The 27,098-nt window shown below is 59.5% G+C and overlaps 2 protein-coding genes across 5 annotated transcripts in view; both read left to right on the plus strand.

Moving 5' to 3' along the window:
- Window positions 1-14,957, plus strand: part of ACOT7 (acyl-CoA thioesterase 7) — a 120,016-nt gene extending 105,059 nt beyond the window's left edge. For all 4 annotated transcript variants that reach the window (XR_006888691.1, XM_046662098.1, XM_046662099.1 and 1 more), the window contains one exon: window positions 14,546-14,957. Coding sequence is in view for 3 of the 4 variants with exons in the window: in XM_046662098.1 (XP_046518054.1) it covers window positions 14,546-14,644 (99 nt within the window). In the remaining variant the exon portion in view is untranslated. The remainder of the gene's footprint in view (window positions 1-14,545) is intronic.
- Window positions 14,958-18,079: 3,122 nt separating this feature from the next.
- The window catches only part of GPR153 (G protein-coupled receptor 153), an 11,841-nt gene continuing 2,822 nt past the window's right edge, over window positions 18,080-27,098 (plus strand). Inside the window, 6 exon segments of the mRNA XM_046663330.1 lie at window positions 18,080-18,318; window positions 22,207-22,668; window positions 23,082-23,511; window positions 25,321-25,513; window positions 26,164-26,348; window positions 26,780-27,081. Of these exon segments, the coding sequence (XP_046519286.1) occupies window positions 22,313-22,668; window positions 23,082-23,511; window positions 25,321-25,513; window positions 26,164-26,348; window positions 26,780-27,081 (1,466 nt within the window). The 5' untranslated portion in view covers window positions 18,080-18,318; window positions 22,207-22,312.

Below are 27,098 nucleotides of genomic sequence, written 5' to 3' on the forward strand. Positions count from 1 at the left end.
AAGCAGAACGTGCGCACTTAACAGCTGTGCCACCGGGCCGGCCCCTGATCAGGACTCTTAACGTGCTAGTTGTGTGACCTCAGGCACGTGCTTTCTGTGTGGCTCAGTTTCCTCATTTGTATAGTGGTGACAGCCCTAGTACACACCACAAAGGGCAAGTGAGAATTCTGTAAGCTAATTTCTATCAGGAGCTCCAAAGGTGTCTGCTGCTGTTCACTGTTCTTTCCTAGAGCCGCCCTCCCAGCGGAGCAGACCATGGCCAGTAGGGAAAACAGAGGATGTCGGGTGGTGGCAAGGGCCGTGAGGGAGAAGCGGGAGGTGAGGATCAGCTTTTGCTGGGGGAGCAGTTGCAAATTCCATAGGTTCCCTGCGAGCAGGGCCTCGGTGAGAGCCCTGCCTTCAGGTCAGGCCTGGAGCTGGGGGCAGAGGGGGCCGTTGCTTGGAGACCATCCATGTGAAAGGAATCAGGAAGTTTCAGGGCGGCAGGCAGGAGCTGGCTGCCTGTAACGGGAGCGAAGGGGGCAGTAACCCCCGGAGGCCACCCAGCTGGAGGCAGGGACCTGCGGGGATCCCCACTTGGGTGTAAGACCAAGGATAGCCAAGGAGTTGGGACCATCTTCATTTTGAAAAGGCGTCTAGAGAAAATGCAGATTGCTGGGTGTTCTGGCAAGGTCTGCAATCGTGGCTGCTGGCAGGTTGTAAGGTGTCCCTCCCAGGAATCCAGCAGCTGCCGCAGCTGTGCCTGCTACCCTCGCCTTACACGTACCCCAGGAGTCAGCCATCTGGGGAGACCACTGCCACAGCCAGCAGGGGTCGGCAGCATGTGGGCTCTGTGAGAAGGGCCTCAGCGCCCCCGGGGTCCAGTCTGCCATGGAGAGTGGCCTGCAGTCAAGGAGCCCTTTGTGGGGGGACCTAGGACCTTCCAGAGCTGGGAAGCAGCCCTGGAGTGGGGCCAGTTTCTGTCCCCAAGAGACTTTGTGTGCCCTTTCCAGAAACCTGTGGCCTGGAGGGTGGTGGAGGAGGTGCTAGGGCAAAGGGGGGCTGCAGCGGGGTGGGGTGCTGGGCAAAGAGACCTGCTAGAGTGAAGGGGACCATGACTGAATCTTGCTGCTGGCCACACCTTCCCGCCGGCCAGCTTCATGTCGATCCAGGCTATTTCTCGCTAATTAAATATAATCTTTGATTCTTTAGCGAGGTGTCCTGGGGCCCACTGATTTTGATAAAAATAGCCTCTGGTGGGAAAAGTGGTCAGACTCCCCAGAGAGGGCTTTTCAGCTCCGGCCTGGCCCCCGTGGTGCTCACTGTGGGGCTGCCAACATGAGCGTCGTCTGTCTCTCAGAGCATACTTGTGCTCCGAGAGGCCTACATGCGTGTGCCCGCGGTGGGGGCGCAACCGTCCTCCCCTCCCCGCCTGCCCCCTGTTGTCAGCAATTCTTCAACCTCCTGTCTATTTGTAGCTCCCATCCCCAGGGCCCGGCTGACACGGAAGGCAGTGTAGCTGTTTGGAGTTTTTCTTGATGAATATTTTATGCTGGGGAGGGCCTGCTGCACCGTGTCCTGGCAGCTGCCAGCACCTTCCAGGCTAATTGTTAGAAGAGGCAAATGTGGAGTGTGGAGCCAGGCTGCTGGTCTGGACACCAGGCCCAGGCCCAGGCCCTGCCAGCCACCCTGCCTCCCTCTAAAGGCCTCCCTGTGGTTGTGCCCGCTGACCTCTAGGGTGTGGGACAAGCCCCAGACCACCGACCAGAGCTGGAAAGGTGGCCGGTGCAGATGGACATGGGGGGAAACCACCACGTGGCTCCTTGGGGACCTGGCCCCGGATTGGCCGCAGCACCACCTATGATTTTTTCCAGCCTGGGTGTGGGAAGCCTCTTCAGTCTCCAGGAACGTGAGAACCGAGTCGTGTCTGTTGAAGCCAGAGCGAGCGCCGTCCCTGGTGCAACACCTGCTCCTTCTCTGCTTCAGACGTGGTGCTGCAGCCCCTGAGGGCCCCAGGGAAACCCCGGGTGTCATTGGAGCCCGTGTGAGAACGGAGGTGTTAGCATCCTGGACTTGCATGAGGAGGAAGTGTGTAGACGCCAGGCAGAGTAGGGGAGGGGTCACCCCCACCCTGGACACGGGGGCTGCCTGGAACACATCCCAAGCACATAGTCGATGTGGGTTTTGAGAGTGCTAATACAGCTGCTTCTGTGGATTGTTTGGAAAATGAATGTTTTCTCTGATGGGCTGAGGCCCAACTGCACAGCCACATCGTTTGGGGACAGTGGGGCAGTCACTGCTCCCAGAAGACCCAAACTGAAGAGCAAGCCTGCCCCATCGTGGAGGGTCTTGGCTGGTCCTCGGGGAGCCTAGTGCAGGACCCTGAGCCCCTTGGCCATGGCTGGCCCCTTCCCATCTCTGAGCCTCAGTTTCCCCACTGGAGCCATCACAGGCCAGGCAGTTGCTCTCTGAGGCTCCTCTCCATGCTGTCTCAGTGATGATCTAACCAGAAGGCTCCTCACTCCTTTGCCCTGAAGAGGAAGCACAGAGACAAGGCTTTCAGCAGTGGTCAGCTCCCTGCTCCCCAGGACCCGAGCCTGACCCTAAGCACAGGGCGTGGAGGGAGGACCCGAGGTCCCATTCCTCACGATGAAGCATCAGCAGCCAGGCCTCCTCTACACATCCCAAAAGGCAAGAGGAACGCACATCCCGCCCCCAGGATGTTGGAAAGGGGTCCACACATCAGGCATGTCATGGGCTGGGGACCCCAGGTGGCTTCCCGGCTTAGGGAGATGCCTCAGGTGTCCTGGACACTTGAGTGCCACAGGCTCCTCCAATGAGAGAGCCACGCCTCATCCTAGGGAATCTTGTGACCAAGAGAACATTAAGAGCACTTTGTGGCCCTTTTGCTTAGCCTCTGGGATCGTGTCCCAGGACATGACGCTGCCACACCAGTTGCTTTATGGTCACAGCACTTTGTGTCTGCTTCCTGCATTGGTTTAGCCGAAGGTAAACTTTTGGAGTGATTTTTAATTGCTGCCTAATTTAAGAAATTCAGATGTACTGGAGTGTAACAGGATTGAGGTGTCTCTTCCTGGAAGAGTTTGGGAAGCCACATTAGCGAGGGAAGTTGTGCCCCCCACTGTTCCTCTTTGCTGCCAGCCCACAGAGGTGAGTCGGGGACCAGAATATTCCTGAAGCTTCTTTTTTTTTTTTCTTTTTTTGAGAAAGATTAGCCCTGAACTAACTAACATCTGCCGCAAATCCTCCTCTTTTTGCTGAGGAAGACTGGTGGTGAGCTAACGTCTTCCTCTACTTTATATGTGGGACGCCTACCACAGCATGGCTTGCCAAGCAGTGCCATGTCCACACCCACGATCTGAACCGGCGAACCCCGGGCCACCAAAGCAGAACGTGTGAACTTAACTGCTGCACCACTGGGCTGGCCCTCCTGAAGCTTCTTGACCCAGTGTCCACTCTCCCCCTTGGTTTTGGACATTTAACAGGGAGTCTGTCTTGTGATGGGAAAATGCCAGAATCCTGGAGCTGCTCCCATCACCTGAAAGGTTGGTGTTTGGGAACTTCTAGGGGCCCGTGAGTCCTGCCTCCCATGGAACCAGGGATGTGGGTACCACGGGGCGGGGGGGGCGTGGGTGAGAGGGTGCAGCCCGGCTCTCACCTGTGCTCTGCCGTGAGCCACCTCTTCCTCCAAACGTCTTAACTTGTCCAGTCTGCAGATTATCTCTAGAAGACTCGCTGTGTCCCTGACAGCCCCGCACCAGCCCCTTTGCTGGAATAGCAGACTCTAGAGACCCCCAATTAGCAGTCCACAGCCAGTTCTCCAAAAGAGAGGGCCCCTCTCACCAATAATATATCTTTTCTCGTGAATACGCCAGTAGGTTCTGTGCATGGAATATTGGCTTCTTATTGCTTCGGTGCTGTGTCTTCAGATCCAGGCAACTTGTTGCTATTTCGATTTCTATAGAATGTGAAAATCCAGAGGCCAGTTCTCAGGGGGCACTGTTAGGCCAGACCCTGTGTGTTGCGGGGAGGGTGGCACACGGGGGAGGCCCATGCTCGGGACTTGCAGAGGGTGCAGTGGAAAGAGGGAGGTCCCACCTAGATTTGGAGCATCTGGGATTCCACTGTAGCTGCCTTGGAAGGTAAATCAGGGGGTTGGGGAGGAGGCCTGTGTGAGTCTTTGGGCCCAAATGAGGGCCAGGACTGCAGGACCCAGAGAGGGTTTTTCAGCAGGGCAAGCTGTGCCTGGTGTGTCAGCGGCAGAATGAAGGACCACTCCTGAGCCTGTGAGAACTGGCTGCATCTCAGTGGCACCGTGCTTTCTGTCAGGTGGAGTGGGGTACCCTGGCAAAGGCCCGCTGAGGCCAGGGACTCTTCTGAACCCTGTGCTCAGAGAGGCAGGAAAGAAACGGGTCCCAGAAGACCCACGGTGCTAGGAAGGCTGCAGAGGGCTTCCCCACTCACATGTGTGTGCATGTACACACATACACATGCACGTGGAATCAGAGGAAAGCGTGGCAGCACTGAAAGCAGGAGAGGAGGTGCTTCTTCTTGGGGGTTACCCATTCCAGGTGTGCTGAACACTCCCTGCACACAGGCCTCTGTTGAACCCCTCAGTGGTCTGAGCCCTCTGGAGCTGATTAGGAGCAGACGATGCCTGAATGAGTGTCCATTGAGCAAAACCATGGGTTTTGAATCTTAAGCATAAAGACCACACCAATCTGGAATTCAGGCTTTCTTACTTTGATCTTCACTGGCTTATTTGTTCACTCATTCCTTCAGCAAATGCCTCCTGGGCCCATGCTGTGTCCCAGGCACCGTGCTGGCCTCAGACAGGGGGCAGGAAAGACTCTGACCCGGCACAGGGTGAACGCACGCAGGGCCAGAGGCATGCAGCGAGAACGCAGTTCCTAGCCCAGGCCCAGCCCGTGGTAAGCGCTCAGCAAATGGCAGCTCTGATCTTTATTGTTGTCGTCCACTGGGGACAGCCACATCAGCACTCCCAGCACAGGAGCGAGTGCTGTGAGCGAGGCGTGCGGGGGCCAAGGAGCCCTGAGCCTGTGGAGAAGCTACTGAGAAAACCACTGGGTATAACCCAGTCCTGATTTCCCTTTTCTAACCAAGACTGTCACCCTTCGGTGCCTTTTCCCGGGCAGCAGGGGAGTTGCACGGCTGCACTCAGGGGTAGTTAGTGCAGGGGCCAAGCTGGTGCTGCCGGGCGAGGGGAGCCCCTGGCGAGGGTGTTTATGACTCTGCAGCGATCTCATTATTGGAGACTCGCAGCTGTGTCCACTGGAGGCTGCTGCCATGCGACCCCGCAGAGGCGCAGCAGAGGGTGCATTAGCGCAGGCCTGCAGCCACTGGGAGCAGGCAGGGCACAGCCCGGCTGTGTCCATGGAGAGCGGCTCCCCAGGTGCCCGGCTGGGCCCGCTGAGGTCAGGGTCCGTGAGTGGAGCTGCACTTTGGGGACGTAGCTGCTTGAGAGGCTAGCGGCTTCTGGATGCCGAGCTCGTCCTTGCCTGGTCACGTGCAGTGCCCCTCACCAGGCCCCGTGGAGTGGCTGCGGTAATCAGAAGAGACCTTAATTGCCTGCGTCGTTGTCCCAAGACCCCTCTCATCCCCCATTATAAAGACGGGAAAGGGCGTGCCATTTGGCTTCCTAATTCAGAAGGTCTCCATCCCTCAGGCTCACAGGAAGTTGTTATATCACCACTGGAAACCCTCTTCGCACTAGACATTCATTAATTACAAAAAGGACAAGCTATTGATTTTACTGAGAGTGGAACTTAGTCACTACCCCTCTGTGCCAAGTTCCAAATGAGTGTTCTTGAAGCACAGAAAACACAAAATGGAAAACATTTGGTTTGCACTGTTAGGCTCTGAAAGCCACAGGCTTCCCCTCCAATGGAAGGGAGCCCAGAAGACAGCAGTTGGCAGGAAGAGCAAGAGGAGGGAGGAAGAAGACACAAATCAGAGGCCCCTGCAGCCAGCGGGCCCAGGGGCTCCCCTGAGTGGAGGGGCAAGGGCACTTGGACCTGCTGCCCTGGGACCCTGCCCTCACCCTTGTGCCCTGTGGCTGGATGTGAAGCTGCAAAGGCCTTGCTGCCTTAAGATGATGCCTGGGGCCATCCACCCTCCTCCCGGGGCAGTGGCGTGGGTCAGCAGACAGGAGCGCACTTGGTCTTGGAGGTTTGTGATGACAGGAGTGACACACTGACACTTACATGCACACACACATGACGTAACTGCCGTGCCTGGAGAGCCCACCTACACCAGCACTACAGAAATCAATTTGCCATGTCACCTCCTGGTGGGAGAATCAGCCCCTGGGAAGGTGGGCAGCATCCTGAGGTGCCTGTGACCCAGAGCCTGTGTTCCTCAGCCCCCTCCACTGGCCCTTCCGCCAGGCAGGCACTTTCTTGTGCCCGTAGTAAGCGGGGGTCACGGTGCCCTGAGCCACCTCAGCCCCTTTGCCATCTCGTCTTCTTTTCTCCCAAGCATGTGGATGGGGAGCCCCCTGAAGCCTGAGCCCCCAAAGCTGTGGGTGTGCGCGGGCTGTTGAGAGCCACGTACTAGTGGGTCTGGGCCCATCTCCCTACCAACAGCTTCAGGCACTTGGGAAAAAAATGTGATTTCCCATGGAGGATCTTTTTCCTTCTCCCCACTGCCCCCAAGCCTCCATTAAAAACAGCAACAGCCAACAACTTATGTATTTATTTACTTTGCCGAATGGAAGGAGACAGGCTGCAGGAAGGCAGCAGCTGGGCTGTGGGTGGGGCCATGTGCTGGAAGCCATCTGTCTCGTTCTGTCAGCTCCACACCCAGCAGGGAATTGGTGGCCCCTCCTAGTCACTTGGCTAACAGGGCTGTTTCTCAGGGCTCACGGCCCTGGGGAGGCTGAATGTCCACTAGCCAGCAGGGCAGGGACTCTGCTAGCACAGAGAGCGGAGATGCTGTCCTGCCTCTGTTTGGTTCCATTCCCCCTGGGGTGGCAGTGAGGGGCCTCACTACCCTTGACTATGTTTATAAACTTCTGCCCTGGCTGGATACCCTCCAGGGCACATAGGTGAGGAAGGCCATCAGTGTTTGTGGTGGCAGCCCTCATAAGGTGGGTGTTCAATGCCCAGATGTCAACTGACTACTGCTCCTAGGCCTGGCTGGACTCTGTAGAGCCCAGAACATTCAGTTCATGCCACCATCCCCAGAGACAAGAAGAGGGATGAGCCCTCAGCTGGCTCTTTCCTTCCGGGCCTTGCAAATGTCTTGGCCTCACTCTCTAGCCAGCCGGCTGCCTACACATCCATCATTAGACGGCATTAGTTCTGTCTGAGGGCAGATCCTGGCTGATGAGGTAGCTGCGGAATATTGAACGTCAGAGACGCATCAGAGCAGCCATGAGGCCAGTGCTGGTGCTGGCTTTTCCCTCCACTGAGCAGACACTGGAATTTACTGTTTTGCGCCAGCGGACTAGGCAGGAATTACCTGCACTTCCGCCTCTGCCATTCCTCAGGTCATGCATTGACTGGACTAGTGGGAAAAGCATCCAGAGCCTTTGGCGCACACGTTCTGGCACACCTGTAGGCTGCTGAGGGTGAGTAGCTGCAGTCAAATTCTGGTGGAGGGTGGGGCTTCAGGCCTGACCAGACGGCGAGCTTGGAACAGCCCTGCTAGACTGAATTGTCACAGCTGCACATGAGGACCAGCTGGGACTGGAGGAGGCGAGTGAGGTGCCCACCCCGCACATGCACAGTCTGGGGGTGAGCGCCTCCAGGGCACTAGCGCCAGAGCACCTTGGGCAACTTGCTTACCCTCCAGACCCAGCCCTGATAAGGACCCAACGTGATGCTCACCTGGCTTGCAGACGCTGGTGCTCCCCTATGAATGTTCCCTCTCCTCTCCCCACCCCTCACTCCCAGAGTTTACAACCTAGAGAGAGGACTCGTGAGTGTGGAAAAGCACAGGGATGGTGCCCCAATGTTGGACTTACCCTAAATTTGACAGGAGGGCCAGCATTCTTGTTTGTGTACATGGAAATCTGGAGGACACCCTGGCTGCTTGGCGGTGCTGTAGTAAACCTGGGCTCTGGCAGCCACTCCCCACTCACGGGAGTGACCCAGTGTTGGAACCTGGGCCTGACAAGGAGGGTGCAGCACACATCTACTCTTCCCCACTAGACCTCATGCAGCTCCTTAGAGAAGCACCTGGCTCCACAGCTGGAGCAGGGGGCCTGGAACAGGAATGCACGCCTGCAGCTGGGCCCCCAGCGGGCTGGCACCAGCAGGAGAGGGTGCCTTCACCCAGGTGGGCTGGCAGCCCAGATGGAGAAGAGCCACGGTGGCCAAGCTGCTCTGGTGGGCTCCAGGCTTGTTATGGGAGGGCCGGCCCTTCCTGTTCACTAGGGTGACGTTGGAGGGTTACTGTATTCCCCACTGTTGAGCCTACCCCTAAAAGCCTGTCGGCATAGGCTGGCCTAGGGGGCAGCAGCAGTGCTCAGGCTCGAATCGAGGCTCTGCTATTTACCAGCTGTCATGTGGGCTCAGTCTCTGGGCCTCACGTCCTCGTCAGTGGAAGGGGAAGAGTAATGACTTTGGTACTTCTCATGGGTTGTTAGGCAGACTCTAGTGTGCCGGAACGGTGCCTGGCATGCGTCAGGACGCACTCGATGTAGACTGCTCCCTAAGACCTGGTGCCCTGAGCTTCCCTCTTACCCTAGTCCCCAGCTCCACGTTCATCCCCGTGCATGGCCTGCGTGGGAGGAGCAGGGGCGGGAGGGGTCTTGGCTCAGTGATTGCAGAGGGCTCACCTGGGCAGCTGGAGGCTATGGCTGCATGGCTGTGAAAGTGATGCCCACCAGCCCCAGCAGGCGTCTCACAGGTCCCACAGCTGGGTGATCAGGGAGGACAGGCTTAGCCCCAGGTCATTAGGAAACGCTCGGGCTGTCACCAGCAATGCCCATGAGTGCCACTGTGGGGTGTGGCTTGGCAGAGGTGAGGGCCCAGCTGGTTCTCAGTTCTGGAGCACGGCACAGCGGTGGGCTGGGCTATGCTGGGTCAGAGGGTCCAGCACACGTGTGGACTGGACCAGAATGGTGCGAGTATTGTTCTGTCCTGGAGAAAAGTGCCAGGTGGGGAGATTGGGAACAGGGACTCAGGAAAATAGAGCCCAGGGTGGGGGGGCAGCTCCCCCCAGACTTAGCCCCTTGACTGCATGTGACTTGGAGTCCTTTGTGCCCAAGGAAGGGAGGAGGAGCTGAGTTTCCTAGAGCTGTAGCTGCCTTCCTGGGTCTAGTCAGGTTTTTTCCTTTACTTTTTACTTATAAAAAGTTCAAATACATGCAAAAGTAAAGAGGAAGAACTCCTATGTAGTTATCAACACAGGGCCATTCAGGCCGGCTCAGTGGCGTAAAGTTCGTGCACTCTGCTTCAGTGGCCCGGGATTCACCAGTTTGGACTGGGGCGTGAACCTACGCACCGCTCATCAAGCCATGCTGTGGCAGGCGTCCCATATACAAAACAGAGGAGGATGGGCATAGATTTAGCTCAGGGCCAATCATCCTCAGCGAAAAGAAGAGGATTGGCAGCGGATATTAGCACAGGGCTAATCTTCCTCCAAAAAAAAAAACCACACAAGGCCAATGTTGTCTACCTGTGCTCCTCCCCACCTCCCCCGGGCTCACTGGAAGCCAGGCTCAGAGATCAGGTCGTTGCCTCCGAGTGTTTCAGTGGGTACCTCTAGGAGGTAAGGGCTCTTTGTCGTTGGCTTATTCTGCTAATGGACTGCACTCTGGCCCGCCGGCCCTGGGCAGCCTCTTGTTCTGCAGAGACTCAGCCTGGGGTCCAGCCTTTCTCCTCACGGCTGCTGCAGGACCAGTGGCCCCAGAGTCAGGTGCTTGCTTGTAAAATGCAGCATTCCTCTTGTGCTGGGAAATCGCCAAGAATCCTGGCCTCCTGAGCCCAGAGTTAGAAGGGACCCCAGAATATCATCCAGGTTAACCCCCACCCCAAAGACAGATCATATGCCAGCTAACACAGGCCACCATGTGCTGAGACCTCCAGTTGGGGACAGCATGGGTGCTCCCCCTGCTCCTTACATCCGTGTAGACCTGAGAGGGACAGACTCTTCTCCCCACTTTGCAGATGAGGAGACTGAGGCACAGGGTGGAAGGCACTGCCCCAGGTCTGCCCTGAGCTGATTTCAGGAAGGCCATTCCCGGGGTGACTCACTCTCTTGAATGGGCCCTGGCTCTGCCGTTTGGTGAGTGACCAGAGGGGGAGGTTGGCAGCCATTGCTGTTGGCAGATGGCCCTGGGGACGTGTGGATCAGGACCTTCCCAGGAGCCCTCCCTGGCACTGGCCTTCCCAACCCCCTAACTCTGCCCTGCTCTGTCTCTGAGCCTGGCTGTTGTCACTTTCCTATGTGCTGCACACTCTGCCTATTGTTTGGTGTCTTGGCGCCTGAGGTGGGGTCCCAGCCCTCACATGCGGCTCAGCTCGCAGGAGGCGCCCTAGTGCCTGTGGGGAGTGGGTGAATCGAGGCTTGGCTGCTGTAGCAGAAAAAGTGCTTGGTTTAATTCAGCATTTCCTGTGCCCTGCTGCCCCTCCTGTGCGGGATTTGGGGGGCACACCGCCATGCCGAACCTTCCCTTTGACTCTGGAGAGCGTGCGCTCTCCTCCATGGTGGTTTTGGTTTAGAACAGCTTTATTGAGATGTAATTACCCACCATACAATTACCCCATTTAAAGGGTACAATCCAGTGGGTTTTCATATATTCACAGAATCGTGCAACCATCACCACAATCAATTTTAGAACATTTTCATCACCCAAAAGAAATAGCGTGCCCCTTAGCTGTCACCCCCCCCCCCCCCCCCCCCGCCCTCCTCACCCCCCGGCACCCACCAATCTGCGTGCTGTCAGATTTACCTGTTCTGGACGTTTCGTGTCATGGACTCATACCTGAGGTGGGCCTCTGTGCCAGCGTTCTTCACTCTCTGTGTTGGTTTTTGGTGACTTATGTTGAACGGGAGCAGCAAGGAGGACCTTGATCCTCACAGCAGCCCTGTGGGGTGGACAGTGGCCCATTTCACAGAAGAGGATGTGAGTGCATCTGGCGCCTCACAACTGCTAAGTGAAGAAGCCAGATTCAAACCAGGCTGGACGCCCCCGCCCCCCGGCCCTGGCCCTGGAGGGGAGGCTGGGCTGGTTTCGAGGCAGAAGGGAGAGGCCACTCCAAGAAACGCGTGCTGTGGTGGGGGTCCCAAGGTGGGCCAGCCTGTGCCTTGGTCTTGCTCCTCTGGCCTGTGTCAGGAATGGCTCATTCCAGAGGCCAGCAGAGCCTGGCCAGTGTCTGTCCAGGCATCTCCCAGGGCTGTCAAGGCCAGCTTTGAGGGCCCATGTGGCAAGTTGATGGCAGAAGAATGTGGGCAGCACTTCCCATTCGGCCAACCCCAATATGGGGTTCCTTAGGAAAAGGGATCCCTGGCCAAATCAGTTTGGAAAAGCCCAGATTAAATAAGTTAAACAGGGTTTTCAGAACTGGATCCAGCATGTGCTCTTTATTACGAGAGGCCAGTTAGCATGCAGGCTCCCAAACCCATTTGGCCACAAACCATGCAAAGGCTTCATCTCCCTTTCAGAGGAGGCCAAGAGGCCATGGAGACCCCCACTCCCGCTGCAGGTTTGCAGTCCGTGGTGTTAATGCACATAGAACAGTGATGCGCGTCATCAAGGGAAAGAGCCAAAGAGGATGGCACAGAGGGATCTGAAGAAGGATGGATGGACAGTTGGACAGACAGACAGTGATGGCTGCAGAGGGTGGGGCTGCTCCCTGGGCATCTCCTGGGCCCTGCAGCCCTTCCTCAGCCCCGATGCCAACTGCCCCCTCCCTAGGGCCTTAGCCTCAGATGGGCCATTCCTACCCACCATCAAGGGCACTCGTGATGAGAGCTCCTAAGCTTATGCCATCAGCTCCACAGGGCCATTCGCCACCCTTCCTTGGGCCCCCCTTCCGGCTTCCTTGGGCCCCCCTTCCGGCTCCCTTGAGCCCCAAGAGCACTTGGCTTGTGACCCAGGCACTTGGGGACTAAGTTCCTTGCCAGAATGCCACATCTGCCAGTTTCTAGGAATGCTGATGGGCTGGAGAAAAAGGAAGGCCCCTCACATCAGGCAGGACCTGGCTCCAGTGGGCTCAGCAGAGGCCCGGGCAGCTGTCCCTCTTGATCCTGCTGCCTTGCCCAGGCCAGGCTCATACTCTCCTTTTCTTTCCAAGCCTCTTGCCTTCTTTCCTCTGCCCCAGGGATGGAAACTCCACCAGCTAGAGAGCTGGCGTGCTCCAGAACCCTGAGCAGAGGGAGGCTGGGCTTTTACAGCCAAGAGGAACCTTAGCATGTAGTCCTGCCCACCCCCCTACATCCTTCTCCAACTGTCCTTTTCTCAGCCAGCCCCAGTAGGCCCCAACTCCTCATTTCCAAGCTCTGGGACCCCACACTCACTGCCCATGATGGGGTCCTCCTCGAGGCAGGCAGGAAGCCCAGCTTGCAGCCCCTCCTTCCCCTAAGGAAGGGCCAGCCATGCTGCTCTGCTGAGCCATGGCCTTTGGCTGCTGCACATGGATGGGAGCCACAGGTTTCCTTGGCCACACCAGCAAGTTCCTTAGAGAAGGGGGAGGTCCTTCCTTGGTGGCCTTGACCTTGCATTCTTGACCACCTCAGCTCTCCCCCTTTTGGCGCAGGATGGATGGAGTGGGAGCAGGACCCTGCTACTCAAAGTGGTCCACGGGCCAGCAGCATCATATCACCTGAATGCTTTCTAGAAATGCGTCTCAGTCCCCAGACCCACTGGATCAGAATCTGCATTTACAAGATCCCCATTTGGTCCATGTGCACATGAACATTTGAGAAGCCCAGATCTAGCACATTATGCATGGGTATGCACAGAAGCCTTCGGCCAGGCCCAGCAGGATGTGGCCTTGTCCTCATGGGGTGCCTTCAGCAGCAGGGGCTGGGCTCCAAGTCCTCCAGCCCCAGGAAGCTCTGGGGTCGTGGCCCTTTGGAAATGCCTGCGGAAACAGATAGAACATTTCGTTGTCCCTGGGCTGTTTCAGGTCAAATTGCATAGCCTCAAGTTTCATTTAGCAAAAAAGTCAGCCAGAAATGAAATCAGAGCAGCAGGAGGACCTTCTTCAATAAAATGTCTTGGAAAAGCCACCATTTTCTACATGTGCTCTGAAGACTTCAAACAGGACAGAACCTGTAAGGAGCACAATCCTAGTCCTTTAAATACCCGAATGTTCCGTTGGCTCCAAGAGGCACGGTTTTGACAGTTTCCACCTGGTGACATTTAGAGAACGGTTTCTGAGAAGGCTGAGGGGAGGAAGTATTTGGTCTAACCTGACATTACGTCCTCGCTGATTGTTCTCTCTTGTGCCAATATACCATTTGTCTGTACACACTTGGGCCTAAAAATAGCTGCCGGGCTGGGTGTCATTGTGGATGAAGGGCAACTGCCCCATTTCTTTGGCTTTCAGACACCCTCAAAGTGTCGCAAGGAAATGTCGTCCCAGGGGAATGAGCACAGCTCTTTAAACCCAAATCCCTGGCCAGGCCGGTGAGAGAGAACTCTGCGGCGGGGCCGATGGGGCCGCAGAAAGTGACTCCCTGACGCTGCTACAGTGACCTCTGCGCTAGGGCCACACCACTTAGCAGCCAGGCCCCTCCTGAGAGTGAAACGGAGCACTGTTCATAATCATGCCAGGCTGGCAGGCATGAACCAGCACCGTCCCGAGCAAAACCCATCCTGTGGCCAAATCCCGCTGGTCAGTTGGCTCCGCCCCTGACTATGAGGACCCAGCTTAAGTTGCTCAGAGGAAGGAAGCAGCAGAGAAGGGGTGAGGAGGGCTCAAGGTGCCGCTTCCTGGGCATCTGTGCTGTCCAGGGCTCCCTGCCCACAAAGTGGTCACTATCGCTGCCGTTCAATGAAGTGGCCTTCTCAAGGTCACGCAGCCAGCACAGTGTTTGTCCCCAGTTCCCTTTAGGGCAGAGACTGAGCAGCTGGCATTCCCTGGGAGTGAAGCAAGCTTAGGGTTCCTCCTTTCCTCCCTCTTGCTCAGCTCTGCCTTTGGCCTTCCCTCCCTCATTTTATGATGAACTGTGTTTCAGCTGCAGTCCATTATCCAAGAGGCACTGGGCTTGGAGTCCCACCTGCGGGGAAAGGTGATGTGGGGGTGCCCGTAGGGCTCAGCCAGTTCCCTGTTGACTGCTTCCATGCCTACGAGGCCAGCATCCTTACAGGGACTCCTTCCTCCATGTCCCTTCAGCAGAGCTCTGCCGCTGGAGTCTCCCTGGCCCCTCAAGGCGTCTCAGCCCAGCTGATGGATGTGTCAGGAAGATGGGGCCTGAGGCCAGCACCTGCCACCCAGGCAGTCCCAGGAGGCCAGCGGGGCCATGCGGGGTCCTCTGTGCCCTCCTGGGGCGAGGCTCAGGCCACAGCCCACGGTCACGAGTTCTGCAGCATCTCTAACCTCCCTCTGTTTCTGTGTGTGGTCCACAGCCCGAGACCGAGGATGAGAAGAAGCGCTTTGAGGAAGGCAAAGGGCGGTACCTGCAGATGAAGGCGAAAAGACAGGGGCAAGTGGAGCCTCAGCCCTAGACGCCCTCCTCCTGCACTGGCCCCGGAGCAGCCCCCATCGTCTAATCACTTAGAAGTTACTCCCTTGGCCAAAAACCCAATTCACGTTGAGAGCTGGTGTTGTGTGAAGTATCCGTCTCGCAGTGTTAACCTGTACTCTCCTGAAAACCTATACACCAAAGCTTGATTTGTATCATTCCAGTGTAAATGCTACACAGTATTGTCCCAATGCCCAGAGGCAGTCCCTGGAGACCCTGGGAATACTTGTGCGCACACTGTGCGGTCTGTAAAGAATCCAGCATCACTAATAAAGCTGCTGTTTGGCTGGACCTTGGTCCTGGGTGGTCGTTTGTCTTGGGGAGCTGCTCTCTCCCTGGGCACAGGATATGGGGGCTAGGGGCTCACCTGCCCGCCTTCTTTCTGGGCCCATGCCCGCCCACCCCTCCCCTGTGGTGCCAGTATCTGTGCATACCCCAGAACGTCAGGCACAGTGCCCACTCAGGTTGGCCTGATGACTTACTGGTTGGAGAGACTACCTCCTCCTCAGAACCCTGGATCCATGTCCTGGCCGTAGGACCCCTGCAGCATCCCACACACCGTCTCTATGGCTTAGGCAGGATGCCAGCGCTGAGCCTTGCACGGCCTTCCTGTAGATGGGGGCAGGGGGTGCTTGTGAGGACTCAGAGAGGTGACGTGCAGAAAGAGCTGAACTCAGCCTGCCTAGAGGACGGCTCAGAATGTGCGAGCCCTGCCCTGGGCTCTTCTCACTAGAAGTAGCCCTGACACCTCAGCCCTCCGCCCTTGGGAGCAAGAGGCAGGGATTCTGTTGGAAGGAGCCTCCCAGCTGTTGCCAGGGCCCGTGTGCCTGACATGGAAATCCCCCAGCCACTTGGGCAGGGGGATTGTTGGGATGGCTTGTGGGATGGGATCTGAGGGGCAGTGTGTATGAGTTGTGTCACTGTGAGGCTGTGTGTGTGTGTTGGTGTGTGCGTACACATCTGTGTCCCTGTCTCTGCATATGTGTTTGTGCATGTGTGAAGCTGTGTGCATGCATCTCTCACTGTGTCTGTGTGCATTTGGTCCAGCAGCCTCAAAGGCAGATAAGCTGCCAAGGCCACTGCAGGGGCCAGGACCCACCCCCACCCAAGGCTGAGAAAGATACCCTCCACCTAGCACAGCCAGTAGTGGTGCCTGGGAGTATGTTCCTACCCAGGCTCGTGCCCTAAGCCTGGAGATGGAGACTGGCTGCCAACAGCTGCAGCCTTACCCAGGGCTCCCTCGAGCCCCAGAGAGAGAGAGAGCGCGCATGCGCGCGAGGCTCCAGATGTGCTGAAACACCCGCCAAGAACGTCGGAATCTGTCTGGGCTGTCGGGCCCCAGTCCCAGCTGACGGGGTTATTTCCTGCCTGGGAGCAGGGGGCGGGAACAAGCTCACCACAGGAGGCCACAGCAACCCCACCCTGCCCCTCGGCCCCCTGGAGGGCCTCCCCAACTCCACCCACACCCTGTGCCAACCCCTGAAGATGGTTGGTGCCCTGGGCTGGGAGCAATGAGGAGGTCTGCCCTGCAGGACAGGCAGAAGGCCCAGCTGGGACCAGCCAAACCAGAGCCTGCCACACAGGCCCCAGCAGTCCTGAGCCCTAGGCTTCCTGAGGGAAGCGGACCCCCAGGGCATCCACTCCTTCATAAGAAAATAGGCCTGGCCTCAGACTCTCTAGTTCAGTCTTGGCTCGGCCACTCATCTGTGTGGCTTTGGGCAAATCAGGTACCTAAAACTCACTTCCCGGGGCAGCTGGGAGGAACCCAGGCTAGTGAAGCACTCAGCCCGAGGCCCGTGGGGCAGAGACATCAGAGGTTCAACTCCCACCTGCCCCCAGAGCCTGCTAAGCCCTGGGCAGCAGGGGGCCAGCTGGGCTGGTAGGCGGACACTTGAGGCCACAGGCCTGGGGCAGGCTGCCCCCTGCCAGCGGGGTAGCAGTGTGGCCCAAGGCTCTGGATGGCTGAATCGCCAGTTTACCTGTGAAATGCCACACTTGATTACCAGCCACCCTGTGCCAGTCTCCCACTGCTGGTGGCCCCTGTCCACAGAGGGTTCATGAGAGGCCCTGACTGCCCAGAAGCCACACACGAGGAGTACGTGGCCCAGGACTCCCCATTCGCTGGCCCTGCTTCATTGTGGAGTCTTTCTATACAAACACCTTTACTTTTGTCCATAAAACTGACCCAAAGGCCCACCCTGGGCCCCCCAAAAGTTGCTCCTAACCTCCCAGCTGCTCCTGGGGTGTGGAGCCGGTGGGGTGCAGGAGCCAGGCTATGGAGTGGTGCAGGCAGCACTGGCTGCATTTGGTTGGGTATGGTCCTGGGCAGGTGCCCGCCTTCCTCTGGACACAGGGCTGCCCACTCATGGATGCTTCCCACATGCATGGGCAAGACAGCGCCATGCCGGGCAGTCCAGAGTGACTCCAGAGGCCTTGTGCCCAGGATGTGTGTGTGGTCATGGGCTTCCTAGGAGAGGCAGGCAGGACCCTCTGCCTGGATGGGAGGTCAAGATGCCAGCAGCTGCTCTCTCTTGTGACTTGAGGGGCCCCCATCAAGGGGACTAATGGGTTCCCCTAGATGTCCCCCAGCCTATGGGTGACAGCCTGTGCCCCTACTAGGAGTACTAGGGGGATGGCTCCTGAGGGAGGAGGGAAGGGAGGAGGCCAGGGGTGCAAGATTACAGGTCCTGGCCTCTCCAGCTGTGTGGTCATGGTCCCAGTTCACAGAGAACATTTCTTAACCAGTAGGATCCGGGCCACCAGTTGGCAGCCTGGTGGCCCATTCACTTGATTCTCACAGTGGACCCAAGGCCCGAAGTGATTTAAATCCTTAGCTGGCCTAACCTTACCTCTCCCTGACCTGGCTCCTGGCCCAGACTGACTCCCCAGTTCCTAGAAGCTGCTAGTCCCCTGGCCCCCATGTCCTCTCCACGCCCCGCCCCTATTGTTCACCCTACGTGTGGCTTCCTCCGGGAGGACCTCCCTGAGCCCCTCACCCGTGGCCCTAGGTTCTCATTGTCCATTCTTGTCCCAGCCCCCTTGGCCTCTGAGCCCCCAGAACTCCGGTCTTCCCCAGGCGGCTAAGAGGCGGCGTCAGGAGCGCGGACCCACCCAAGAGGGCAGCCAGGGGCCACGGTGAGGTCCAGGCGTCGGGGGAGGCACCGCCCTCCCTAGGGGGCTTCAGCCTCGAGGCCGGAGGCGGGTGGGGACGGCGCGCCTCCCCGGGGCTGGTCGGGAGCACCGACCCACGGACGAGGCAGCCGGCCGCGCCTCCGAGGGGCGGGGACGGGGCGGGCCGAGGGGCGGGGCGGAGGCGCCCGCGGAGGCATGCGCCCTGCTCCGCCCCCCGCCCCCGGCCGCCGGGCGCAGCGAACCGAGCGGCGGGAGAGGAGCGGCGGCGGTGGCGGCGCGAGGGGAGGGAGGAAGGGTGGGAGGGTGGAAGGCAGGCAGGCAGGGAGGGAGGGGCTGCAGGGTCGAGCCGAGCGGAACGGGCCGGCCAGGGGCGGCCCCCGCCAGGATGCCCCGGCCCGTGGGCCGCTCCGCCGCCAGCCACCCCCGCGGCCCCTGGCGGCCCGCGGTCGGCCTGGGGGCGCGGGAGCCACAGCCGGAGCCAGAGGCGGGAGCAGCGAGCAGGAGCCCCGGGCGCCCGAATGCAGGGTGAGCGCCGCCGCCCTGGCCCGGGGGCGGCCAGGCGGGAGGACCCCGGGCAGAGGACCCCCGGCGGGAGGAATCTGGGCGGGCAGGGGCTGTGCGGGGTCTGTCCGAGGGGCTGGGGCACTAATTAGGGCTGCGCATCCCCCACAACTTAGGGACCTTCGGGGTAACTTCCCCGGGGCGACCGCTTTCTCCGTCCCCCCGCCTCCGGGCCTGGCAGCGCCGCCCCGGGGGGCTTGCTTGCAGGGGGCGAGGACGGCCGGTCTGGGGGTTCCAGGCGCCCCCTGCCCAACATAATCCGGGAGTCGTCCGGGGATTGCAGACCGGCCAGCGTCGGGCTCCCCGGGCCGCCGCTCGGACGCGCCCTCGGGGCTAGGCAGGGCTGGGGGCCCCGCTGGGGCAGGACCGGTAGGAAGGGGCGCGCCGGGTCGAGCGGTGGGATCAGAGCACCGAGGAGCCGGGACCGCTGGGGTGGGGGGCGGGCGTGGCGGGTGGGGGGCGTGCCGGAGATGCAGAGGCTCCGGGCCGCGAACCCCGCCCTGGGCGGCGGCAGTGCGCGGCAGAGAGCAGCCTGGGGGCGGCAGCCGGAGCCCGGGGAATCCTTTCAAGTTCTGGGTTCTCTTTGTTGCGCAATAGAGCCCTGGGGCCACGTGGCCTCATTGGCCCGGGGCTGTGACGTCACGCCAGGGCCCCTCCCGCAGACCCTACGGAGGGAGTCTTCTGGGCAGGGTGGGTCCCAGGCCTCTCACACCTGCAGCCAGCCCTGGGATGCGCTGGGAGGAGGAGAGGGTCCCCGGGATCCGGGGAGAGACGGGAAGCCCCATCCTGAATGCTGTGGAAATGAATACTTTTGAGTGTGATGCAGGAGAAACTTCCCAGCAGGGGGCGGCGACACCCTGGGTGGTGGCTGCACTGGCCAGAGCCCAGCCTTGGGGTCTGGCCCAAGTATCCACTGCTCCCTGTGAAGAAGGAACAACAGGTGTGTGATCAGTGGGTCTCTGGTCACCAACCTGAAGGAAGGTCTCTCTCTCCTGCCCTTCTCACTCTGCATCACTCCCACCCCAGTGACATTCCTTCCCCATCCCAGGACCACCATGCTCAGGAGTTGTGGGCCCCAAACCCAGGCCTCACACTTCCTCCCTGTTGCCTTGGGCTCCAAGCTTCAGTGTTGCCGTCTGCAGTGTGGGGACAGTAGGATCCATCCTGTAGGGGTAGGAGGCTCAGAAAGATAACCTCAGCTCAAGGGACCAAAAATGCCTTGTTCCTGCCCAGTTTAGGGTTTGAGAGACCAGGATTTTGCTGTCAGGCAGGCGGTGTTTGGATCCTGGCTTAGGCACATAACAGTTTGGGCAAATGGGTTTACCTCTCTCTGCTTCTTGGCATCTTTAAAGATGCTTGACCATCTTTAAAATGCAGGTGATGACAGTGTCCATCACACAAAATCACTGGGACCACTAACTGGGAGGAGCGTGCCTATTCACCGGAGGGTGCTTCTTCCCTCTCCCACAGACTTAGAGCCTTGCCCTGCAGCAAGGCACCATTAGGCTGGATGAGGGGAAGAACTGGCACACCGTGGCACCTTTCCCACCACCCTGCAGCAGTGATCCAAAGCTAGGCAGGGTGGGCTGGGGCTGGGCTGGGTCCAGGGTCGCAGGGGTCAGACAGAGCCTGCCTGGGTCTCTGAAGGAAGGCCTCCCAGTCTGATAGCCAAGGCGGCCCAATGCAGGTAGCAGCAGATGCTGGCCTACCAGGTGCATGCTGAATCCAGTTTCCTATTTGATAAGGTTTCACTGCTTCACTGGTGTCTGCAGCCTCTGGCCCACAGCAGCACCGATAGTTTGCCTGCTCTGGACCCCTCACAGGCTACCAGGTAGCCCACGGGGCTGAGGGCAGCCCTGTGGCCTCTTTGCCCCTAAAGCTAGACTGTTCCAGGTTCTGACTGGGGTGACTGTGTGTCTGCCCACAGGTCTGAGGCCCACCCACACCTCCAAGTTGTGTGTCTTGGCCCTTAGGAGACAGCATAGCACAAGCGGCTGGGAGGGCTTTAGTACAGACATCTACATGGCAGGCATTTATTGAGCACCTACTGTGTGCCTGGCTCTCTTCTAAGCGTTTGTCCTAGCCTAGCTTATTGAGTACCCACAATGCTTTTTGAGGTAGGTACTATCATGTCCAGCTTACAGATGAGAAAACTGAAGCCCAGCTGAGTCAAGTAACTGGTGGGGAGCTGGTAGTTGGAGTCTAGCAGCTTTTCACCCCAGACCGTGAGGCCTCTGTATGCTGAGGTCAAGGAGGTTTGCCAGACACCATAATGGCTGCTGGAGGGTCCAACAGGGCCACCCCACCTCTCACACTAGGTCCAGGGTGGAGAAGCGGAGGCTGCCCTCCAAGCAGAAGCTGAATGTTTGGGAAGGAATTTCCCTGTCCCCAGAAGTCTTCCCAGCCCCCTAGAATGCCCTCAATGGGCACTGGTGTGGTTCAGAACGGACTCCTCCCCTGGGTCAGGGGTCTGGGGCCGGCCCATGGCAGGGGCACAAAGATGAATGAGACACGTCCTCAGAAGTCCCTCCGTGTCCAGGTGGGTCAGGCCACAGACAGACCAAAAGAACTCCAGACAAGACAAGCAAGGGTGCCTGGCAGCTGTCTGGACAGTGTGCTTCCCCTGCCACGAGCGCCAGGGGCCTGCAGTGTCCTGTCCACCCGGAGCTGCAGCGGAGATTAAACAGGCTCTCGGGTGAGAAGGGCCAGGTGTGGGTAGAGCACACAGTAGGCCTCCACTTAGCATTATACTTTTCCCCACGCTGTCTGCCTCAGGCTGTGGCCAGAGGGACCTGTGGTGGGGAGGCTCACATCAGAGGGACCGGCCAGAGCTCTGCACAGGGAGGTGGCTGAGGGTGGGCGGGCTGGGAAGGGGGAGCAAGGGCCTCACAGCCCGGCCCTCTGGCAGGATGGGGCACCTCCCCCATACAGGCCTCCTGCCCAGCCTTTCATGTCCATAGGCTGTCGGGAGTTCCTCGGGGTCAAGGTCTGGTCCTTGGGGTGTCTCCAGGCCCATGGTGCCTAAGCATCCAGAGCATCATGCTGCCCTCCATCCAGAGCACCCACTGTGTGCAAGACCTGGCCCAGGGCTTTAGAGACGTAGCATCTGTCCACCCCAGCCTCCTTCTGGAGGAAGCATCATCGTCCCCATTACAGAGGAGGACGTGTGGGACCTTGCTTGGGCCACACAGCTAGTATGCTGGTTGAACCCCAGCCTGTGGTACTGCCAGGGCCTGCCAGGTGTGCCCCCCATAGAAAGTCAGCTGGAGGCTGACCTGGACAAAGCAGGCTGTCCTTTCCCAGGGTAGGCATGAAAGTGGTCACCAGGTCACCCCTACCTCACAGAGGAGCTTTAGGGGGCTCTCCCCCCAGGCACATCTTCATTTGGCCAAATGGAGGGGGACAGATGAAGGTGAGGGCCCCTGTCGTACACTGGGGGAGCCTGTGGGCTGTGCGAGGATTGGGACTGTTTGATGGTGAGAGGGCTTATTCTGAGACAGGCTACACATGGGGCAAGAATGCCGTCTAGGCCCAACCTGGCTGATCCCTGAGGATGTAGGCGGCCTGGAAGGAAGTGCAAATTCTACACCTTGACCAGGAGTAGGTGGAAGTGAGGGAATGTGCTCTTATTAGGCACCCCTGTATATATCCCCTGGGTGCCAGGGGCATGGGCAGGAGGCCTCAGATTGTGGAGAGGAGGGCAGCAAAGCAGCCCAGCCCAAGCCAGGACCAGACAGGTGATGGCGCATCAGGGGACCGTCTCCATCTCCCACTCTCAGGAGCCCTAAGAGCTTTAAGGCTGTAGCCAGAGAGAGAGTTGCTGAGTGCTCATTGGCTTCCTCCCCACTGCAGATGCTCATGGTCCCTGGTGTCCTCAAGCCTCATGTGAGGGCTGCTGCTCTGAGCTGAGGCCTGGCTCCGAGGATGCCCCAGACACCGGCCAGCTCCCGTCTGCATCATGAGTGATGAGCGGCGGCTGCCTGGCAGTGCAGTGGGCTGGCTGGCATGTGGAGGCCTCTCCCTTCTGGCCAACGCCTGGGGCATCCTCAGCGTGGGTGCCAAGCAGAAGAAGTGGAAGCCACTGGAGTTCCTGCTGTGCACGCTTGCGGCCACCCACATGCTCAACGTGGCAGTGCCCATTGCCACCTATGCTGTGGTGCAGCTGCGGCGGCAGCGCCCCGACTACGAGTGGAATGAGGGCCTCTGCAAGGTCTTCGTCTCCACCTTCTACACCCTCACCCTGGCCACCTGCTTCTCCATCACCTCCCTCTCCTACCACCGCATGTGGATGGTCCGCTGGCCCGTCAACTACCGGTGAGCTCTTGGGCATGTGCAGGCATGCATTTGAATATCTGGTGTTCTTAGAGAGGGGGACATGTGGGCATGAGCAGGAAGATATAGCTGGTGTACCTGTGTGCACAAATGGTCTCGGCCTGGTGACGGTGCCCCCAGTAGCATGCCACACCTGTGTTGTGCAGGGGGCATGCACGTGTAGGTGTGCAAGGGTATACACGGTGTCCCATACAGAAATGCTTGGTGAGAGGGACGTGCGATGATGTGCGTGAGTGTCCCCTGTGCAAGGGACAAGGCCCTGCCATGCTGGTTGTACCATGACTGTGATGCACTGGGGGGCCGGGGTGGTTGGGGATGCTCTGCAGGTCCCTAGGGCCTGGAGAGACCCTGTGAGTGATGCCGGGTCCCTCTGTCCTGCCTCTACCCCATGCCAGGCTGAGCAACGCCAAGAAGCAGGCGGTGCACACGGTCATGGGCATCTGGATGGTGTCCTTCATCCTGTCAGCCTTGCCTGCCGTTGGCTGGCACGACACGCGTGAGCGCTTCTATGCCCACGGCTGCCGCTTCATCGTGGCTGAGATCGGCCTGGGCTTCGGCGTCTGCTTCTTGCTGCTGGTGGGCGGCAGCGTGGCCATGGGCATGGTCTGCACAGCCATCACCCTCTTCCAGACGCTGGCTGGGCAGGTGGGGCGCCGGGCCGACCGCCACGCCTTCACTGTGCCCACCATTGTGGTAGAGGACGCACAGGGCAAGCGCCGCTCCTCCATCGATGGCTCTGAGCCTGCCAAAACCTCACTGCAGATCACAGGCTTGGTGGCCACTATCGTCATCATCTATGACTGCCTCATGGGCTTCCCCGTGCTGGTGAGTGACGCTGTCGGTGGTGGGAGCCTGTCAGGGGATCTGGGCTCTGGGACAGCCCTGCGGCTAGGCACGCTCCAGGCATTAGGTGGCTAAATCCTCACACTCAGTTCTTGGGCGGGGGGGGCATTATCATCATGCCCATTTTACAGATTTGGAAACCGAGGTTCAAAGAGGTAAAATGCCCGACCTAAAGTCAGGGCAGCCTTGGTGGGATGTTAACCCATGTCAGGTGACTGCAGAGAAAGTCAAGGTCTTTCTGCCACACCACAGGGGACTTTCTTCTCCTCACCTAAGACCCATTCACTGCAGGGGTATGGAAGGTGGGGTTACATGCCCACAGACTTCCTGGTGGGTCCAGGTCCCAGGATGGACAGAGTGGGGCCCTGGTGTGGCCAAAGCAGCTTTGGTCCTGAATAAGGAGGCGGGGCAGGCCTTGAATGTCTGCTGGGGAGTTGGACTTGATCCCAGGGGTTCAGGAAGGTCAAGGTGAGGGCTGGTCTGAGGAAGGCCCTGCCAACAAGGGTCCAAAGTCCAATAATGCTGCCTACCGTCCTGCCTGTGAGGCTGGCCCTGGGCCTGGCCCAAGAATGAAGTCTGGACTCAAGAGCCAAACCCTCCCACCCACAGAGCTCCAGCTCAGCTCCCTGAAGGGTCTGGAGTGGGATAGGAAGGGGGCTGACGTCCCTCCCTCAGCCTTGAGGTCCTTGGCTGGACCAGCCCAGAGGCTTTGTCTGAGCAGCTGGGCAGGGCTGTGTCCCTGTAGTCATTGCAGGACATGAGTTCCAGCAGGTGACGGATGGGGTGGCAGCCTCAGAGTCAGGGACATGCTGCCCCACCCCCGGTGGACTGGCACGTCCCCAGTACAGGATCCGCCTGTGTGCAGTGGGGCCCAGCGTCCCCAGTCCCTGCGCCAATGGAGGGAAGGAGTGTGTGTGAAATTGCAGAGCCAGATGGCAACTGCAGGGGGAGAAGGGCCTCCCAGCTTCTCTTCAGGGCAGGGAACGTGGGGAGCCTGCTCCGTGCTGTAGGCCTGGTACGGTGTCTAGAATCTTTTCCCCACCCTTCGGGGTATTCCTGGCCCATTTCACAGATGAAGAAACTGTGCCCCAGAGAGATTTAGCACCTTTATGAGAGTCACACAGCTCATGTGGCAGAACCAAGGCGAGGTCTACGTCATGCCCACCTCTGCTTTGATGGGGGAGTAATTAAAGGTCACTCTGGGTCGGGGAATGAACTCTCCTGGGAGAGGAGGAATGAGGGGTCCCTGGGCAGTGACTCAAGGCCGCCTGGCTGGACCCTCTGAGCCTCAGAAACTGCTCTCTGCTTCTTCTCCTCTGGGGTCCAAGGCCTAGACCCCCAAAGGAGGGGCAGGGCTGAGGCGGCCAATGGCCATGGAGGAGCCGGGATGGCCAAAAGCTCCCTGAACTGGGAGGCCTGAGACCTGCTTCTCCAAGCCTCAGTTTCCTCTTCCCAAAAGCGGGTGGTAATCCATGGCCCCGCCTCTCTCCTCAGGCCCCAAGGAGGGTGACATGAGGAAAGGCAGCGCTTGCTCGGTACACTGTGAAGGGCTGTGCACATGCGGGGTTATGACTGTTCACCTTGGCAGCCAGCAGGTCTTGGTGGGCAGGGACTTCTGCCCTCACACTCTGGTTCTTTCCTGCCTCAGACCCCAGAGCTCTGTCACCTCCTCCCTGTCCTCCTGCTGCTCTGGCAGGTGGGCCATCAGACCTGTGCAGCTTCGAGGACTGAGGCTGGGAGGGGGACTGTGAAGGGGTCCTGCCTGGTGCCTGGTGAGCCCTGTGCCCGCAGGTGGTGAGTTTCAGCAGCCTCCGGGCAGACGCCTCTGCGCCCTGGATGGCACTGTGTGTGCTGTGGTGCTCCGTGACCCAAGCCCTCCTGCTGCCCGTATTCCTCTGGGCCTGCGACCGCTACCGTGCTGACCTCAAGGCCGTCTGGGAGAAGTGCGTGGCCCTCATGGCCAACGACGAGGACTCGGACGATGGTGAGGATGGCCCCCAGGAGAGTGGCATCTGGGTGAGGTGACAGGTCAGCTGGATAACAGCTTCAGGTGACCACCCATGGCACTGAGGTGACCCTGTCCTCAAATGCCAGGGCCCCCATGTTATTCCCCAGATGTGCGTGAGCCCCTGAGGGAGCCAAGCCTGGTGTCCTACAGGGCATTTTCCCATCCAGCGTGGCTGCCCCCACCGTACTGGTTAATCAGATGTTCTGGTTAACAGAGTGGCTGCAGACACCAGACTGAACTCCAGCGAGCTTCCGGGACCACCTCCCAGCCTTAGGGTCCCCAGTGAACTGCCCCCTGGCCTCCTGTAGACCCAGGTCCTGCCTCTCCTCTCCCCAGCAATAACAGCGTTGCCCTAGGCTGACTCCTTGCTGCATACCAGGACCATCAGACCTTTGTGTGTATTTAGTGCCCCCAAAGCTGTTGAGGTAACCTCAGGTCCGACCCCCAGAGGGAAGGAAACGCTCATAGCTGAAAGGTGGCAGAGTCGTGATTTGAACCCAGGGCCCTGCCCTTCCGCTTTTCCACTAACCAATCCTCTGCCGTGCGTGTGCCTGTGCGGGTCCCTGGGATTCACTCCCGGATGCCCCCAAGTTTCCATGGCCCTAAGCTTCTGCCCCACCCTGCAGATACCAGCCTGGAGGGTAGCGTCCCCCCGGACCTGGTGCTGGAGCGCTCCCTCGACTACAGCCATGGGGGCGACTTTGTGGCCCTGGACAGGATGGCCAAGTACGAGCTCTCTGCCCTGGAGGGCGCCCTGCCCCAGTTCTACCCGCTGCAGCCATTGCAGGAGGACAAGATGCACTACCTGCAGGTAGGGACAGGGCAGAGCTGGGGACACTGGATATGCGAGTGGGAGGTGTCCTGACCTCCCCTTGGCCTTTCCTCTCTGAGCCCATCTCAGGCATGCCACAGCTCCAGAGGGCTGGCCCCAGGTCACAGAGCCTGTGCAGGTTGGCCCAGGCAGGGCACCCCAGTCCCTGTCTCCATGTTCCCTTGTGCTCTGGAAAAGTAGTCCACCTGGCACCCATGTTATTTTCTTGGGGCCCAGCACCCCCCTCAAGGGGCCTTCTCTCCAACCGACCCAAGCTACAGACGACCACACTGAGGCTCAGAGAGATCGCCACTTGACCCAAATCTCACAGCTCTGGACCAGGATGCCCTGGCCCGCAGGCCGCCCTGTCCCGTGCGCAGAGGCGGCGGCCCCAGAGGAGGGCAGCCGGAGTAAGCCCGCCGTCCCGACAGGTGCCGCCCACGAGACGCCTCTCGCACGACGACGCGGACGTGTGGGCCGCCGTCCCGCTGCCCGCCATCCTGCCGCGTTGGGGCTCCGGCGACGACCTGGCCGCGCTCGTGCTGCCCGCCGCGCCCGAGCCGCGCCGCGGCGGCCTGCTGGCCTTCGCCGAGGACGCGCCCCCGTTCCGCCCGCGCCGCCGCTCGGCCGAGAGCCTGCTGTCGCTGCGCCCCCCGGCCCTGGACGGCGGCCCGCGCCGCGCCCGCGACTCGCCGCCGACCACGCCAGCAGGCCGCCGCGGCGCGGCTCGGGCGCGGCGGGCAGCACGAG

Source organism: Equus quagga, chromosome 5 (genome assembly GCF_021613505.1).
Source record: "Equus quagga isolate Etosha38 chromosome 5, UCLA_HA_Equagga_1.0, whole genome shotgun sequence".
In the NCBI taxonomy this organism is placed as follows: Eukaryota; Metazoa; Chordata; class Mammalia; order Perissodactyla; family Equidae; genus Equus; species Equus quagga.